General features: G+C 43.5%; 1 protein-coding gene across 1 annotated transcript; it reads right to left on the bottom strand.

Annotated features, from left to right (window-relative positions):
* Positions 1–15,723: 15,723 nt before the first annotated feature.
* On the bottom strand, positions 15,724–17,802 carry LOC143261260 (uncharacterized). Its single transcript, XM_076527844.1, has 3 exons — positions 17,689–17,802; positions 17,210–17,505; positions 15,724–17,134 (listed from the first exon to the last, which is right to left on the bottom strand). The coding sequence occupies exons 1-3, from the start codon at positions 17,800–17,802 to the stop codon at positions 15,724–15,726; spliced, it is 1,821 nt and encodes a 606-aa protein (XP_076383959.1).
* Between the last annotated feature and the right edge of the window lie 622 nt (positions 17,803–18,424).

Genomic DNA, 18,424 nt, shown 5'->3' with positions numbered 1-18,424 from the left:
CAAGACCGGGTAAAAATCCTAAAGATGTGCAAAATCGGCGGCTTATTGCTATAGAATCGCTGCTGGTTAGGATCTCTTCCCGCCTACTAGAAAATATATTACGAACCAAAATTACAAAAAGCACTAGAAAAAAGAGATTCACAAAAAAGGAAGGTTGTAAGCTTAACACTTCCATACTGGCCAGGGTCGTGAGAGTGATGAAAGAGAAAACAGGTGACATGGTGACTATCGTCAATATAGCCAAAGCCTTTGATACCGCCTCCCATTCAGCTAAGGAGGATGGGCTGATGCTTAAGGGCATTCCAGCAATCATCAGAAAGTATATTAGGGACATGTACGATGACTGTTGGACCAAAATTAAAACTAAACAGGGCAAAGTGAGTGTGGTCCTGAACAGAGGGGTCAAGCAGCCCCCCCCCCGAAATTCCTGCTCTTCAACGTCATAGCCGACATCTATAATGAAGGTCATAGAGGAGACAACGGAAGGCGTTAGGATGGGTGACGAAAATGTTTCTATCTTGGCTTTTGCGGACATTCTAGTGCTGGTGGCCGAAGAAAAGGAGGTAGCAAGGAAAAACAGAATAAATAACTCCATAGCTACCTCAATAAACTTGCGTTGAAGATGTAGGCCACCAAATGCACCACTTTTCAAATCGTCCGTGAGAATAAAACGTGGCACATGAAAAACCCCGGGCTCAGATTTTTTCTTTTTTTTCTTTAGCTCGACGAAATAGATTATTTAGCGATTAAGATAAACCCCTTGGCAGGGTCTGCAGCGCGCAAATCAGTTGAAGGTATCAAGTGCGGCTACTAATATTAAGAGAATGGGTCTTAAGTCTCATCAAAAAGTTAATTTAATTCCCATGGAAGTCGGCGATTCCTTCTGATTAACGCAGGTTTAGCAAAATGCCTCGTCATCTCATTAGTGTGGTGCATGAATGAATTAACTGTCCCTATCTACAGGTCTCCAAAGACCACCCCCTCCCCCCTCCTAGTGGTGGAGACCGGGCAACGTTCATGTATATGAGCGGCTAAAAGGGCTATGGCAAACCACTGCGTTAGCAGTGAGCGTTTGCAATGATCTGCGCGCAGTGGCGTTATTTGTGGAATTGGGGACATGGATCTCGCTAAGTTCTTGTGCTCACTATGAATAACGAATATAACAAAGAGAGTGAGAAGCCAGTCATAGAACAAACATGTTGTACATGGCGTGTATGCAAAAGACTTCCTTACTACAGGCCTAGACGCTGGATCGACTGCGGTGCTTGCGTGAGGTGCTTGGCGCCCGCCACTGCGGTTGACGGTATTATTGCTACTACTCTCCCGCGGCCCTCAGGCTTGTCGAGAGGTGTGTCCGCACCCGCGGCCTTCAGGCTTGTCGAGCGGTGAAGCGTCAGTGATACGTGCTGGCTGCACCGGGCCTTGCAGTCAGCCTTTAAAACCAGACTTAATGAAGCCAAAGATAATTGTCCTCAGCCGGCTTAGCACGCTGCACTATTGCTGTCGTGTGGCAAAAAGGGGAGGTATAAATACTGCAATTTGCCGTCGAAACGCCGGTGGTGTGCGGTGCCGAGTACCCGCCAGCGTGGTTGCGCGGTAGAAGGGCCAAAGCCATAAACATAGTTGGAGTAGGCTACACGGCCTACCCAACTTACAGAAAAATTCCTTACGGCCGACGCAGAGTTAAGACCGGGTCTTTCGTACCCGGCCTGATGACCGTTGAGAGAAGGCGACCGTTTATCCCTGTTCGGACTCCTCGTAAGTGTTCCGTGCGGGAGTGGATATTAAAGAAATTGTGTAAGCCCTCCACAGATTTACAATAACTGTCCCTATCTACAGACGGGAAGACTGCGGTTCCTTTAAAGGTCCGGGTTGACCAGGCGAAAGCTGGGCCCGATGGGTACCGACACTGGAGTCGTAGACAGCAAGCAGCAATCTCTCCGTGGTTCCCGCTAAGAGTAAGCCCTTACACCCAGAGCCGGTAGCGGTAGGGCCTAGGCCAGATAATAATAAAATGGATTAGGTGGAACCCAAGCAGCTCAAAACATGGGTCTGGTAGTGCCCAAACAAGAAAAACCCAGAGGGGGAGAACCAAGGCTAGAACCCGATAAAGGACAAAGCCAAAGGCAAAGCCAAATGAAAGCCAAAGTACAGATTGGATTAAAGCATAATGCACTAAAAGAAAATCACCAGCCGAAAGCTCACCCCTACCTCTATGAAACAATGACGACATGGCTATGAAAAAGGACAATGAAATGGAACTATGGTACAGACACGATCACAAGCTAGGGCCTCGGACACAGGGACACCCGTCCCTGGGGTCCCTGTGGCGAATTTGTCCGCTATGGATAGGAGGGACATTTATGACGACCTAGGCAATTCCACAGGACCTGATCCGGCTAGACAAACGGTAGGGATCGATCTTCGCACCGTCCGCGTCCACCTCGTAAGGTACGACACCGCGATTATAGACAAAGGTAGAAACCCCAACCCCCGCGCCCCTCAAACCCCAACGCGAAACCGCAAACCCGCGACCGCGACCATGACCACGGGAGTTAGGATAATGCAGCTGAACATGCGACGTTCAGCTGTAGTCACAAGTGAGGGTAGGGAACAAATAGCGAAAAAGTGGCTTGACGTCCTGCTCTTGCAGGAAACACATGTCAGCAAGCAGGGCGCGACTTATAGAATCAATGGTTTAGGGACCGGAGTGAGGGTGGCGGCAGTAAAAACACACTCCCTGTGGACTGCTGTCGCCATCCCCAACCCTCACTTCGAAGTAACATTCATCTCACAGCTCAGCAACCCCCACTGCGCTTGTGCGGAAGTGCTGGCTCCCAGCTTCTACTTCTACGCGGTGTCATGCTACTTCCAACACAGCGACGAGATAGAGAAGCACCTCAGGCATCTGGAAACGGAACTTCTGGCACTGAGGGGGAAGAGAATTTTAATCTCAGTAGACGCGAACGCGCAATTTTCGTTCTGGAGCCCACAAGGCACAGACGAAAAAGGCGCGCAATTAGAGAGCTTAATTTCCGCGTTTAGATTAGATGTAGTGAATGCTGTTACCCAGCCATCCATCTTCTGGACGCCAGCGGGATAGTCATACATCGACGTTACCCTGGCGTCCCCATCCATGTCCCCATACATCAGCGACTGGAGAATAAGATGCGAGTGGACGACTAGCGACCACAACGCCGTCGACATCAGACTGCGGGCACATAGGGCCGCGACGGGAAATCGTAGCATCGCGAACTCTCGGTTCGACACAGGTCGAGCGGATTGGGAGCGGTTCTCCGAGATCCTGTCCGATCTTTCACGGTCGAGGCTCGGAGTTCTGAGCCTGGAGTCGGCGGAGGGAACAATTAGTATAGCGGAGACGCTCACAGACATCATCACTGATGCCTGCAACGCGTCAATGCCTAGAAAGCGCAGATTTAGGAAGTCCAAACCGTGGTGGACAAGAGAGCCAACCAAGCTCAAGAAGACCGTCTATCGCCAGAGACAAGCCTTCCAGAAGGAGAAAGATGAACCCTCCCGTCTTCAAAAACTGCGACAGTACCGCACCTCGTTGCGGGACTATAGCAGAAAGGTGAGGAGGGCGAAACGCCAAAGCTGGCAAAACTTCGTGACGTCGAACGGAAACACGGAGCCCTTGGGCATCATCTACAATCTCCAGGCAAATAAACTCCGTGTGAAGAGAGTGATCAACACTCTTCGGTGCAGTAGAGACAGTAGCATAGGCACAATAGAAAGAGCCAACGTACTTCTGAAAGCACACGTCCCTTACGACCGGCCCGAACTCGATACGCCGGAACAAACAGCGATCAGAGAAGAGGCGCGAATCGCTCCGAATACCGCCAACGCCCCACCATTCTCCTCGGACGAGGTGGCCAGAGCGATTCGTATCTTTGGAAACAACAAGACACCAGGGCTGGACCTCAGCGAGGTTCGAGCGCTGAAGGCGGCCGCAAAAACAGTCGTCCTGGTTCCCCGTCGAAATGTATTTAAAATTCCGTTGCTGCGCGGCGAGCCGTGCTCCGATCCATTACATTAGCAAGCCGTCGGACGGGAAGGGACAAAAGAGACCGCGCGCGCGTCCGACCGGTTGCACCGCTACAGTGGAATGGGCCGCGTGGTCAGCACCGCGGTTTACAACTGGCAAAAACCATCGGCGTGATAAACATTGCTCGAATCACGGACGTCGACTGGACGAGCCGCTGCCGATGGTCCACGAAAAAAATGTGAACAATGATTTACCATCGTCTCCCTCTCTTTCCCTCTCTCTCGCTCTCCCTCTCTCACCTCTCTCTCTCGTTTATTCCCTTTTCTCTTTCTCTCTTACTCTCTTTTCTGTTTTTTCTTTTTCTGTCACACTCTTTCTCTCTTTTTTCTTTTTGCCTTGCTCACTTTCTATCTCGCTCCCTTTCTCTCTTTTTGTTACACTTTATTTTTCTCTTGCTCCCTTTTTCTCTGGCTCTCTTTGTCTCTTTCTTCTTTTTCACTTGCTCTCTCTCTCGCTCTCTTTCTCTTTTTCCTTTTTCTCTTGATCTCTCTCTTCCTCGCTGACTTTTTCTCTTGCTCTCTTTCCCTTCCTCTATATCTTTCTCTCTCTTCCCTTCTTCCGCTCTCTCTTTCTCTCCGTTACTCATTCTTTCGCTCTAATCCTCCTTTTCTCTCTTTCATTTTCTCTCTCCCTCTCTCTCCCTGTCTTTTACCCTCTCTCTCTTTTTCTCTTGCTCTCTTTTTCTCTTACTCTCTTTTTCTCTTACTCTCATTCTTTCTCGCTCCCTTGTTTTCTTTTTTCTTTCTTCTTTCTACCTCGCTTCCTTTTTCTCACACACTCTTTTCCTTTTGCTCTCTTTCTCTCGTGCACTCTTTTTCTCTCTCTCTTTCTCTCGTGCACTCTTTTTCTCTCTCTCTTCTTCCCCCGCTCTCTTTTTCTCTTTTTTCTTTTTCCCTTCTTTTCTCTCGCTCCCTCCCTTTCTCTCTCTCTCTCTCTCTCTTTCTCTGAGTATATGTGTGTGTTCCTGCGTGTGCCTCTGTGTGTTTGTCTCTCTCTCTCTCTCTCTCTCTCTCTCTCTGTATGTGTGTATGTATTTATGTTTGTATGTATATATGTGTGGCACACGTAGGCGGGGATCGCACGCGTAACGGCGGAACGCGAATAGAGACAGGTCATTTGCCGAAATTGGCAGGGTCATGTTTTAACCGCAACGCGGCTGCGCGTCTCGCTCGAAAATCATACATAAATAAAGCAGCTTTTATTTCGTTTACTGACCGGCTCGCGACCCTTTTCGTTGACAGCTCGGCCCGGTAACGCGTTATCCTCGTCACGCGTCGCTCGGCCCGCGTGGATCCCGTTGGCCGGTGCTGTAACCTTGCGGGGGAGCACGGCCGGCTGACGGAACGGGAGGCGCGGCGAAAGAAGGATGTTCCGACAGCGAAGAATTTCATAACCTCTTAATTGCACTCATTTACATTTATATATCGCATTCCGATATCTTGCTGCCTCGCATAGTTCGGCTATATTTTTCTGCTCGCGTATTCGGCAGAGAATTTTCATGAACTGGCCGTCTGGCTGACGGCCGTGTTCCTTTCCCCGGCCTAGCCGCTTGGGTTTCGGTGCACCGTTCCCAAAGTACTCGGGGACCCCGCGGCACGTGACCGTTTTGCAGAGTAATTTAGCAGAGTGGCCGGTAAGTTATTGCGAACGAACACCGGGATTTAGTTGCGTAGGTCGTTCGGACGATTCGGTCGAGCGGAGCTAAGATTCGATGAATTTTTCTGATGACAAATATAAGTTGCTGACTGCTTCTGACACCGCCAATAATTTAGTAACTTGTTGCACGAAGACGAGGGACGAACTATTCGGTGACATAGATCTATTTCGACGGATCTAACGAATCGATCCGGATGCTCTTGGCGGGTGATGATTCCCGACGTGATTTGAAGCAACTTTTTCCTCAGCGAGATCGATCTACGACGCGTCGTTAACGAGTTATTAACGAAAAACTCCGACCTACCAGGGGACGAGTGTGACCGACGCTCCGCCTCCGCGACAGCGTGGCCAAGCCACGCGACCACTTCGCCCCTGCTGTTACGCAGGATTTGAATGACTTCGCTTTTTAAAAGGAGCTGGAAAGCTATGGCTTTTCAGCGTATGTTTATTTTACAACAGTTTTATAAGACTGATACATTTAGAGTGGGAACTTTTACACTGTGATCGATGTTCCGGGCCGATTATAAGAATGTCACTGCTCGCTCGCAAAATTAATGGCCTATTTATACCTGTGTCTTACCTCTTGTTGGGACTGAGAGTGGGGCGGGAAGGGTCAGCGTTACAATACCTGTGTCTTATCTCTTGTTGGGTCTGAGAGTGGGGCGGGAAGTGTCAGCGTTACAATACCTGTGTCTTATCTCTTGTTGGGACTGAGAGTGGGGCGGGAAGTGTCAGCGTTACACCTGCGTCAGCGCGGGCTGCGCGCTCTCCTCAATTGGTCCACGTTTTTCGTTGATAACTCGATAACGAAGCGTCAGAAGAGATTTTCGCAAACGAAAAAGTGTCTTGAAATCGCCCGAGGCATCAACTTGTCTCCCTTTTCAGGGTGAAAAACGACTTTTTGGATGCTTTATATATCCTGAATCGTTTAATAATGAGTAGCTACTAAATAATTTAACCCGTACTGGCCTTAATTCTCTTCTGAGATTCAATGGTTTATTAAGAAACTTGAGAATTGTGATTATTAGAATGGAGATTTGTTACATTGATGACAAAAGTGATTAGGTAACAGTAATAAAAAATATTGTAAAACTTTGCGAAAATTATTGAAATCATTAAACGATGAAATATTTATTGACATGAACGATTGTTCTTTTGTATAAAAATCCACAGTCTATTGTTCGCTATACGATGTAACTTCCTATTTTCGACCAACTTGTAAGACAGCCAAGGTTCATCAATACCGCGATGTCCTCACCAGTGTTCCCCGTTCCAGCCGACGGTCCAGTCAAAGGCAATCGAGCCGGAGAAAAAAATACAATTGCTCAAATTACCGATGGTGATGTATACAAGTCCGGTGAATATGTATGCGTCCCTTACAAAGCGAGTGTTGATCAATGTTGTTGCCGATTAATGCAGGCGCAGCCGGTCGAACTTGGCTATGGCGAGGTTTTACTCGATCGACGACGGATTTACGAGGAAACTCCTCAAAACATTGATTTTTTCGGAGACTTCGAATGCTATGTTTTCAATATTGAAAAAATGACGAAACATTGAAAACGTTGCAACAGCGTCTTCGAGCAGATAATTCGGTTGCGATTGAAACCGTTATTTATATGCATTTACCAAAACTGTTCCGAAGCCGAACAAAGCTTGCGCATCTCCCGTCGGCGGACTGCATCCCGGGGACTTTTAATGCCCCAGAAACATTCATGTCATCCCGCTAAACATTAACCGAGAATGCCGCGAAATTATTTCCCGAAATTATTCCTTATATTTGGGAGCTACGTGCACTTAATTCAGTAGTTACGAAACTTCCAGCCGATGTCTAACATGCGCCGGTAATTGCCTCAGCGAGGACGGCGTCTCGCTGAAGCAGCGCGCGTGAATGTCTGCAACAATTTTTCGAAAATATCGGAAGGAGACTAAATCCCTGAGTTGCCGACATTATGAATACATTATGTCGAAATGGTAACAGAAGAATCCTCATTCTGGAGAGTTCATTTCTGCACGTACTGAAGCTACTTTTTGAAAATAGTTTCAGTTTACACCTGGGCTTGGTAGAAGACCTATCAGCATCTAGGAGACACTAGCTGAAGGACTGGACACAATTGTAACAAAGAATGCTAGAGACTTGTTTGTAACAAGCAGAGTCTTGCAGAGGACTCATCTAGGATTTTTAGAAGGCCCTAGTAGAGGTCGCAGAAGTATCCGACAGACTGTGGAGTCATTAGTCTCTTGCAGATCCTAGTTGAACACTCATCAGTATTTTGATAAGTCCTGCTAAAAGACTTATTAGAGTCTAGCAGTTCCTAGTAGAAGTCCCACTAGGATCTAGCAGACTATGGAGTCATCAATCTCTCGCAGATCCTAGTTGAAAACTCATCAGTACATTTGATAAGTCCTGTTAGAAGACTTATTGGAGTCTAGCAGGTCTTAGTAGAGGTCCCAATAGTATCTAGCAGACTATAGACTCGTCAGTTTCTTGCAGATCCTAGTTGAAGACTCATCAGTATGTTGAGTAGCGCTGCTAGAAGACTAATTAGAGTCTAGCAGGCCCTAGCCGGTTAAATAAAGAAATTTAACTTCCAATAATTCTCGTCTTAATTCTAAATTCCAGTATTCGGTCTTCAGAATGCATGCTTATTATTATAATTGCGTTTGTGTTATCGTGTATCAGGGGACAATTTAGAGCCCTATCACATTAAATAAAGAAATTAAATTCCAATAATTCTTGTTTTATTTATAAATTCTAATATTCAGTCATAAGAATGCACATTCAAAAAAACAAAAGCTACCCGCATCTCTCGATACGAGTCCACGGCTTCTTTACGAACGTTGCGGCCGGGAAACCAACCGAATGATCGTGCAGAAGCGCGGTCCCTTTTTCGCAGAGACGTGCACGTTTGCAGAGAACCAATCGCCGGAGATACAATAACCGGCGAGTGGCAAAAGCTCTGTTTCCCGGACGGCTGCATTCCGTCGTGTATAAAGCGGCTTCCCCGTGGCCGCTATTTCACGTGGAACCCGTTTTTCTCATTACCACTCGTTGCTACGTTCTTAATGAAAGCCGTTTTTTCGGCGCCGCTCGCTGCTGCATTCTTAACCCGCGTACTCTCGAACATGCGCGCACAGCCCCACGGCCGCCGTTTTATGAGCCATTATTGGCCGATCTGCTCCCTCGTTACGGGCCATTGATCCCCCGATGAATGTCGAGGAATCGGAGGCCGGAGATTTGCGGCCACTTCGTTGTCCCATTGCTGCGTATTCATAGCCATGTTGTGCGCGATGCGTTCCCATTGGCATTGCCTTCCGTCAATATCGTCTAACGATCGCCGATCGGCGGCACGTGTTTTTCATTTGCCCCTTTCAAACCCGCGCTTTCTCTATGGGCTTTTATTTAAATTACCTTCGAGCAGCGTAAAAGAAATTGGGAATACCGGTGCTTCGAAAATTCAATTTGGAATCTATGGAATCTATAGAAATTATTTTTCTCATTCAGTCGATTATGATGAGCTGGCTGATATTTATGGAGTAATAATTGATCTTCTTGAAATTGAAATAATTGAACTTATTATATTAAATATTAGATTCTTCAGAATAGAAATGAAATAGTTCTTCAAATTTCATTTCTCAGTGTATTTTTCAGTAGAAGAAATACTTTATTTATTAATATTTTATTTATTTTATATTAGCATTTTAGTAATTTAGTATAAAATAAAGCATTAAAAATTACTAATATATTTTTTTAATGCTTCATTTATATATATAGTATTTGTTAATGCTTTGTTTTATACTAAATTACTAACATACTAACATAAAATAAATAAAGTATTTTGTCGACTGAAAAATACATTGATAAATGAAATTGAAATGCTCGAAAAAATACTTGAAGGACTATTTCATTCATTGTATATATAAAACTAATACTAATTAATATTATTTTTATTAATACTATATTTTTAATATAATTATATAATATATTATATATAATATTAATATTATTAATACAACTAATAATACTATACAGGGTGTTCCACAATTATTTTAACAGACGAAAATGAGGGGTAGCTGAGGTCAATTGAAATAACTATTTCCTTTGCGAAAATGCAATCTGCGATTTTGTTTACGAGTTATTAACGAAAAACACTGACCAATGAAAGGCGATGACGCGAACCATAATGTGGTCGATCGATCGAGCGTCGCGTGCTCCTACCACTGAGTTTGACAGCTGAAAGGGGATTCTGTGACGCGTTGAAATCAATGAACTAGTCACGGAGCATGAACATTTGATATTTCTTTTTACCACGTGACCGTGCTAATTTTAAGGAAAATGCTGTTCATCCTTATTTCAGAATGTCTGAAGAATATTTACTAATTTTCGGACATAAAATAATATATAGTTAACAGTGAAAGCCGTTTTAATTTTCTGATGTCCACGACACGCCATGTGTATCATATGAAATTTTTAAGCAAGGTGTTCAGTGAAGAATAACAAGGTACGTAAATGATATTTTAATTTAAATAATCCCGCGTACGAACGAACGAACGAACCAATAAAGGAACGTACGAACGAACGAACCAATAAAGGAACGTACGAAAGAACGAACCAATAAAGGAACGTACGAAAGAACGAACCAATAAACGAACGCACGAACGAACGAAACACTAAACGAATGAACGAACGAACGAGCGAACGAACCAATAAACGAAAGAAAGAACGAACCAATAACCGAACGAACGAATGAACGAAACAATAAAAGAATGAAAGAACCAATAAACGAACGAACAAACGAACCAATAACCAAACGAACGAACGGACGAACCAGTAAAGGAACGTATGAACGAACGAACCAATAAACGAAAGTAGGAACGAACGAACGGTCGATCCAATAAACGTGTTGAAGGTTGTCCCTGCGAGGGACATAATATTTTAAAGTATGGTATTACATTGTTGTATAATGTGCTGCGTCGCATCTGGCGAGAAAGTGCGACACTGTCTACCTGGACAAGATGTCCTTAAGCAATAGACCAGCGAAGACCCGCATTCCTCTGCACATGTGGTCTATTCGCACTGCGTTGCCATTTTTTGAGGCTCCTACAGCCAAAAATATTTGTTCTTTGGTTAGTTGCCAGCGGACGAGCGAGGTGTGTGGTAGTGCCTACCGTTACGTCCGTTTCGTCCGTTTCCTTTCCTTTTTTTTCAATAAACAGCTTTCTCATTAAAAATTAACTCTGTTACGATCATTTACGTTGCCTGTAAATATTCAACAAAACGAAAGTACGAACGAACGAACCAATAACGAACGATCGAACGAGTCAATAAACGGACGAACGGGCAAGCGAACGAACAAACGTAGGAACCAATAAACGGACGAACGAGCAAGCGAATGAACGAACGTACGAACCAATAAACGGACGAACGAACGATCGAAGCAATAAACGAACGGACGAACAAACCAATAAACGAATGTACGAACGAACGAACCAATGAACGAACGTACGAACAAACGAAACAATTAACCGACGAACGAACGAACCAACCAACAAACGAACGAACCAATTACCGATCGTACGTACGAACTAATTACCAAACGTACGAACGAACGAACAAACGAACCAATAAACGAAGGAACGAACAAAAGAAACAATAAACGAACGAACGAACGAAACAATTAACCGACGAACGAACGAACCAATAAACATACGAACGAACGAACCAATAAACGTACGAACGAACGAAGCAATAAACAAACGTACGAACGAAGCAATAAACGAACGTACGAACGGAGAAACTGATAAACGTAGGAACGAACGAATAAATGAACGACCAAATAAACGAATGAACCAATAAACGAACGAAGCAATAAACGAATGTACGAGCGATCGAACCAATAAACGAACGAACAAAGCAGTAAACGAGCGAACGAACGAACCAATAAACAAAAGAATTAACGACCGAACGAACCAATTATCGAACGTACGTACAAACGAACCAACGATCGAATGAACGAACGTACGAACCAATAAACGGACGAAAGAACGATCGAAGCAATAAACGAACGGACGAACGAACCAATAAATGACCGAACCAATAAACGAACGAACGAACAAATTAACGAACCAATAACAGAACGGACGAACAATGGAACGAATAAGCAAACGAATGAACGAACCAATAAACGAACGAAAGAACCAATAACCGAACGAACGAACGAACCAATAAAGGAACGATCTAACGTACGAACCAATAAACGAACCAACCTATAAACGAACCAACCAATAAACGAATGAACGAAAGAACGAATCAATAAACGAGTGAACGAACGAACGAACGAATGACCCAACCAACCAACGAGCGAACCAATACAGGAGCGAAAGAACGAACAAACCAATAAAACAACGAACGAACCAATAAACGAACGAACGAACGAAGTAATAAAGGAACGGACGTATGAACGAACAAACCAATAAACGAACAAACGAAACTCATGTATCATATAACATATATCACATATCACATATCGTATATCATACATCGTATATCAAAATCCGATATCGTATATAGTATATCGAATATTGAATATCGTATATTATACACGGTATATTGTCAATCGTAAATCGTACATCGAATATTTTACATCGTATTATACAGGGTGTCCCACAATTATTTTAACAGCCGAAAATGAGGGGTAGCTGAGGTCATTTGAAGTAACTTTTTCCTTTGCGAAAATGCAATCCGCGGCTTTGTTTACGAGTTATTAACGAAAAACACTGGCCAATGAGAGGTGACGGTGCGAGAGAGAGGGTCCGCGAGAGAGTCCGCAGCACGAGGCTTTGACAGAAGGTCGGGACGGACTCGAGCCGCGTTCGAAGTATTGAACAAGTCACGAAGCGAGAACTTTCCGGATTTTTTTAACTACATAACAGTGATATTTTTAAGAAAAACGCTGTTCACCTTTACTTTAGAACGTCTGAAGAATATTCACTAATTTTTCGGACTCGAAATAATATGTAGTTTAACCGCGACAGTCGTTTTAATTTTCTGGTGTGCATGACACCTTATGTGTACCATATGAAATTTTTATGCAAGGTGTACAGTGAAGATTAACAAAGTTCGTGAATGATATTTTAATTTAAATAATTCCGTGTACGAACAGAATTCAACGAATGATTCGCAAAGCTGATTTAATAATAAATAATCGCGTTGAGGTACGTAAAGGATTTGTTTTTTAGAGAAATATGAAAAATATTATCGATAAGAAACTCACCCATTTAGTTGAGGATGCATTTGCTGACTCGTACGTACTGACCTCGTACAACGAACAGCTGATCCCAGGTCGATGACCGCAACATTCGAGGGATACTGTCGGTGGAACCTCTGGTATGGTTATTTGCGAAGTTCACTTACACTGCACTGTCACCAAACACTGATCAGTTATTTAATCACTGATAATCCGAATCACTTGTGGATATTTAAGAAAGATCACTGAGACTCGTTCGCGGATAATCGTTTATTCGACGCGTTCGTTCGGAAGTCGACGTTTCACTGCCGAAAAATTCAGGCCTTGACTGTGGGTCCTTGTTGTTCTTCGTTCGGCCGTCCGAGGAAATGACACTCGATACCATTTTCTTCGCACGGCCATTAATTACGTTCTAAGAGCGCAGGGTGACAGCGGGTCGGACACAGTTTACGTCTCGGCATATCTTGTTTATTTCATTTGGCGGTATCCTGCGCTTCGAAGAAAATAGTATCGGCTGTTATTTCCTCGGACGGCCGAAAGACGAACGACAAGGGCCCACGGTCGAGGCCTCGATTTTTTGGCAGTGAAACGTCGACTTCCGAACGAACGCGTCGAATAAACGATTATCCGCGAACGAGTCTCAGTGATCTTTCTTAAATATCCACAAGTGATTCGGATTATCAGTGATTAATTAAGTGATCAGTGTTTAGTGACAGTGCAGTGAAAGATCAGCTGTACGTTGTACAAGGTCAGTGCCCTTCGACATCATGAATTTCAGCCAGCAAATGCATCCTCAACTAAATGGGTGAGTTTCTTACTGATAATATTTTTCATATCTCTCTAATAAACAAATCCTTTACGTCCCTTATTTATTATTAAATCAGCTTTGCAAATCATTCGTTAATCTTCACTGTACACCTTGCATAAAAATTTCATATGGTACACATAAGGTGTCATGCACACCAGAAAATTAAAACAGCTGTCACGGTTAAACTTCATATTATTTCGGGTCCGAAAAATTAGTAAATATTCTTCAGACGTTCTAAAGTAAAGGTGAACAGCGTTTTTCTTAAAAATATCACTGTTATGTAGTTAAAAAAATCCGGAAAGTTCTCACCTTGTGACTTGTTCAATACTTCGAACGCGGCTCGAGTCCGTCCCGACCTTCTGTCAAAGCCTCGTGCTGCGGACTCTCTCGCGGACCCTCTCTCTCGCACCGTCACCTCTCATTGGCCAGTGTTTTTCGTTAATAACTCGTAAACAAAGCCGCGGATTGCATTTTCGCAAAGGAAAAAGTTACTTCAAATGACCTCAGCTACCCCTCATTTTCGGCTGTTAAAATAATTGTGGGAAACCCTGTATATTGTATATCATACATCTTATATCGTATATCATATATCATATAACTTACATCATACATCATACATCATACATCATGTATCGAATATCGAATATCGTATACGTTATATCATACATCATATATCATATATCGTATATCATATACAATATATCGTATATCGTATATCGTAGATCGAATATTTTACATCGTATATTGTATATGGTATATCGTATATCGTATATCGCATATCAAATATCATATATCATATATCTCACATCATACATCGTATATCATATATCGTACATCATAGATCATATATCATTTATCGTATATCGTATATTATATATCATACATGACGCATCATACATCATATATCATACATCGTACATCGTATATCGTATACAGTATATCAAATATCATATATCGTATATCATATATCTTATATCATATAACATATATCATTTATCATATATCATATATCGATATCGTATATCGTGTATCATATATCATACAGCGTACATCATACATCATCCATCGTATATCGCATATCGTATATCGAATATCATACATCATATATCATATGTCGTATATCGTATATCGTATTTCGTATATCGTATATCGCATATCGTACATCGTATATCGTATATCGTATATCGTATATCGTATATCGTATATATTATTTTATATATATTGTTGGGGCGTCACAGCGTCGTCAATAATAGCGACGAATTATGACGCTATATTTGTGGACTGTATAAAATAAAGAACCGGATTCTACCTGCTATTTTGTATTGAGCCCCTGACTACAGTACACCCTTGGTCAGGATGTCTTGATGCTACGACTTCTATTACAACTCTGGTGCTCTATCAGAGAATACCCTCGCTCGCAGCAGACCACCATCCCTCCAACGCACCCACATCACTCGCCGATTGGTCCTGCCCGATTTTGGCAATAGCCAATCAGCTGGTCCGTCTCAAGCAGACGGCCGCAAGGCCCCGGCAAAGACAGGAAAGCTCCTCCAGGCATGACCGTCATAAAACAAGGTCAGGCTGACCCTTCGGAACCTTTCCTGCTTTATAACTAGTCCCGGCCATCGAGACCGAGAGAAACGATTTCACAAAAAACCTGGGCTCGAAAAACAGCCGGTTATGCACGTCCGTCTCATAAAGACATTAGTGCTGTGCACTAACATACCGACCACCTTGAACGATTACGTTCGAAATTACTAAATTGATAGTGCACCGCTCAATTTACATTTGAAGGGGGCTGGTCTAGTTTGTCGTTGTAACGAATGATTGACAATACTACTGTCCTAACTTAACTCTAGTTACACTAATACGCATGTATACATAATGGGAATAAGTATTCACAAATTTCTGAGTGATTACAAGTTCTAACGGTGTTTGGGTGTATTATCTTATTCCGGGTCATCAATAGGAAGTGGGGACAATTTTTTAATGGCCCGCTGGTAGGTCCCCTGGGCCGTCTTGACAGTCGCGACTCTCACTATTTTGTCCCGGCCTGGACAAATGTCAATGATCCGTCCTAGTTTCCAGGTTAACGGAGGTGTGTTGTCTTCCCGGATGATCACCAATGTACCCTTCTTGTGCTGGGTGTCATTCGGGATATGCCATTTGTTTCTGGTGTGCAGCGTCTGTAAATATTCATTACTCCACCAATTCCAGAAGTGTTGTTTCACTCGCTGGATGTGTTGCCATGACGAAAGTTTGTTAACGGGTGTGTCTCGCAAATCGTACTCAGGGAGTTGCATTAACGAATCACCTATTAGGAAGTGACTGGGTGATAAAGCAGTAAGATCGTTCGGATCTGAGGAGAGGGGAGTCAGGGGACGGGAATTCAATATGGCTTCTACTTCGATAATATAGGTGTTCAGTTGCTCGAATGTGAACAGCTCGTTTCCTATAGTTTTGTACAAATGTCCTTTAAAAGACTTTACGGCGGCCTCCCATAATCCACCAAAGTGTGGAGACCGAGGCGGAGAGAAGTGCCAATTAATTCCCTGGTCCGATAAAAAACGATTAATTTTACTATTGTGCTCGTTGGAGCTGAGAAATCTTTGAACTTCTGTAATTTCGTTTTTGGCGCCGACGAAATTAGTGCCGTTGTCGGAGTAAATGTTCGTGGCCTTTTCTCTTCTGGCAAAGAATCGCTTGAATGCTCCTAAGCAAGATTCAGTGGTGAGGTCCGATGTAAGTTCTAGATGAACGGCCTTGGTCACGAAGCATACAAAAATCGCTACGTACGTCTTGATTTTGCAACGATTACGAACCCTTTTTTCCTTTATAAAAAATGGACCACAATAATCCACGCCTACGTTTTGAAACGGTCGTGCCCTGGTGATTCTGTTCTTGGGTAAGTCGCCCATTATATATGCTGGGACCTTTGGTTTTACTCTAAAACACCTTATACATTTGTGTATGACGATCTTTGTGGCTCTCATTCCATTTATTGGCCAATAAATTTGTCGGACCGCATTAAGAGTTGCCTGTGTGCCTGCGTGCCACTGACGTAGGTGCTCGCTTTCAATTATCAAATTTGTAATATGGTGCCTATGGGGTAATAACAATGGGTGTTTTTGACAGTAACTTAATGGGGCATGTCTTAGCCGACCTCCTACTCGTAGAAGCTTATCCTGATCGAGGAATGGATTTAAATTTAATATTCTGCTCCCTTTGGGCATAGCTGTTTTTCGTTCCAAACAGTTTATTTCTATCGGAAATGCCTCTAACTGGGCTTGTTTAATGATAACTAAATGCGCCTTGCGAATTTCTGTAGTTGATAAATTTCCCGTAAGTCTGTTTTTCGATCTACAATTGTGAATGAATCGTAGTGTGTAAGCTACAATTCTATTAAGTCGCGCAATGGAAGAATATCGCGTTAACAGGTCATTCGTCCCTTCTCGTGCAAGGAACGTTATTGTGGTTTTCCGCTCGAGAATTTCTCTTTGCGGAATGTCCAATTGTGGCCAAAAGCATTCGTCTAGGGAGGGCCATGCAGGACCGTTTAGCCATACCTTATTATTCATAAATGTGGATGCCAATTGTCCGCGAGAAATATAATCTGCTGGATTATCACGTCCTGATACGTGCATCCAGTTACGTAGGTCCGAGTCTGTTTGAATTTCGCTGACTCTATTGGCTACAAAGGCTTTCAGCAAATGTGGAGCTGTCCTAATCCACTGCAACACAATACTTGAATCTGACCAAAACCTAATCGCGTCAAAAGTTATATTGATCAACGCCTTCGCTACCTCCTTATACAATCGCGTTAATAACCTAGCCGCGCTAAGCTCTAACCGCGGTAATGATAGGATTTTAAGAGGGGCTACTTTGGATTTTGCGCATAATAGAGAGACCCGTACCCTACCTGAGTGGTCTAGGGTACGAATGTATATGCAAGTGCCGTAGGCCCTTTCACTAGCATCGCAGTAGCCGTGGAGTTGTATTTCTCGTGAGGTTTCTAAGAGCCAGTTCATTTCTGGTTTCTAACCACACCTCGGCTATATCCTGCGGAATTGGTTGATCCCAAGTGACTTTCGACTTCCAAATGTCTTGCATAATTATTTTTGCCCGTATAATCACGGGACCGAGAAGTCCAAGGGGGTCGAATAATTGTGCTATTTGAGATAAAACTAGTCGCTTAGTGAGTCTAGTTTCGCTAAAGGAGTTTACCGCGTAAGTTATGGATTCACTGGATGGATTCCAAAAAACTCCCAGAGTTTTCTTTGTCTGACTGAGATCTAAGCATATCGCTTTCGATCGTCATGGTCCTTTAAATCGCTAATCAACTTAAGGTTATTTGAGGCCCATTGACGTAGATGGAAGCCCCCATTTCTAGCTAAATCAATCAACTCATTGCGTAAGTTGATTGCTTCATTGAAGGTAGATGCGCCGGTGAGCAAATCATCGACATAGAAATCTTCTTTAAAAGTTCGCGACGCATTCAGAAATCTGATCTGTTCATCTTCGGCTAGTTGCTGTAGACATCGTACCGCTAAAAAAGGAGCCGAAGCGGTTCCATACGTGACCGTATTTAATTGGAACGTTTTGATTGACTCTTCCTTCGAATCGCGCCATAATATTTTTTGAAATTTCGCA

This window comes from Megalopta genalis, unplaced genomic scaffold (assembly GCF_051020955.1).
Source record: "Megalopta genalis isolate 19385.01 unplaced genomic scaffold, iyMegGena1_principal scaffold0046, whole genome shotgun sequence".
NCBI classification, from domain to species: Eukaryota; Metazoa; Arthropoda; class Insecta; order Hymenoptera; family Halictidae; genus Megalopta; species Megalopta genalis.
The sequence above is the reverse complement of the archived record's forward strand: the minus strand, read 5'-3'. Positions and strand labels throughout refer to the sequence as shown.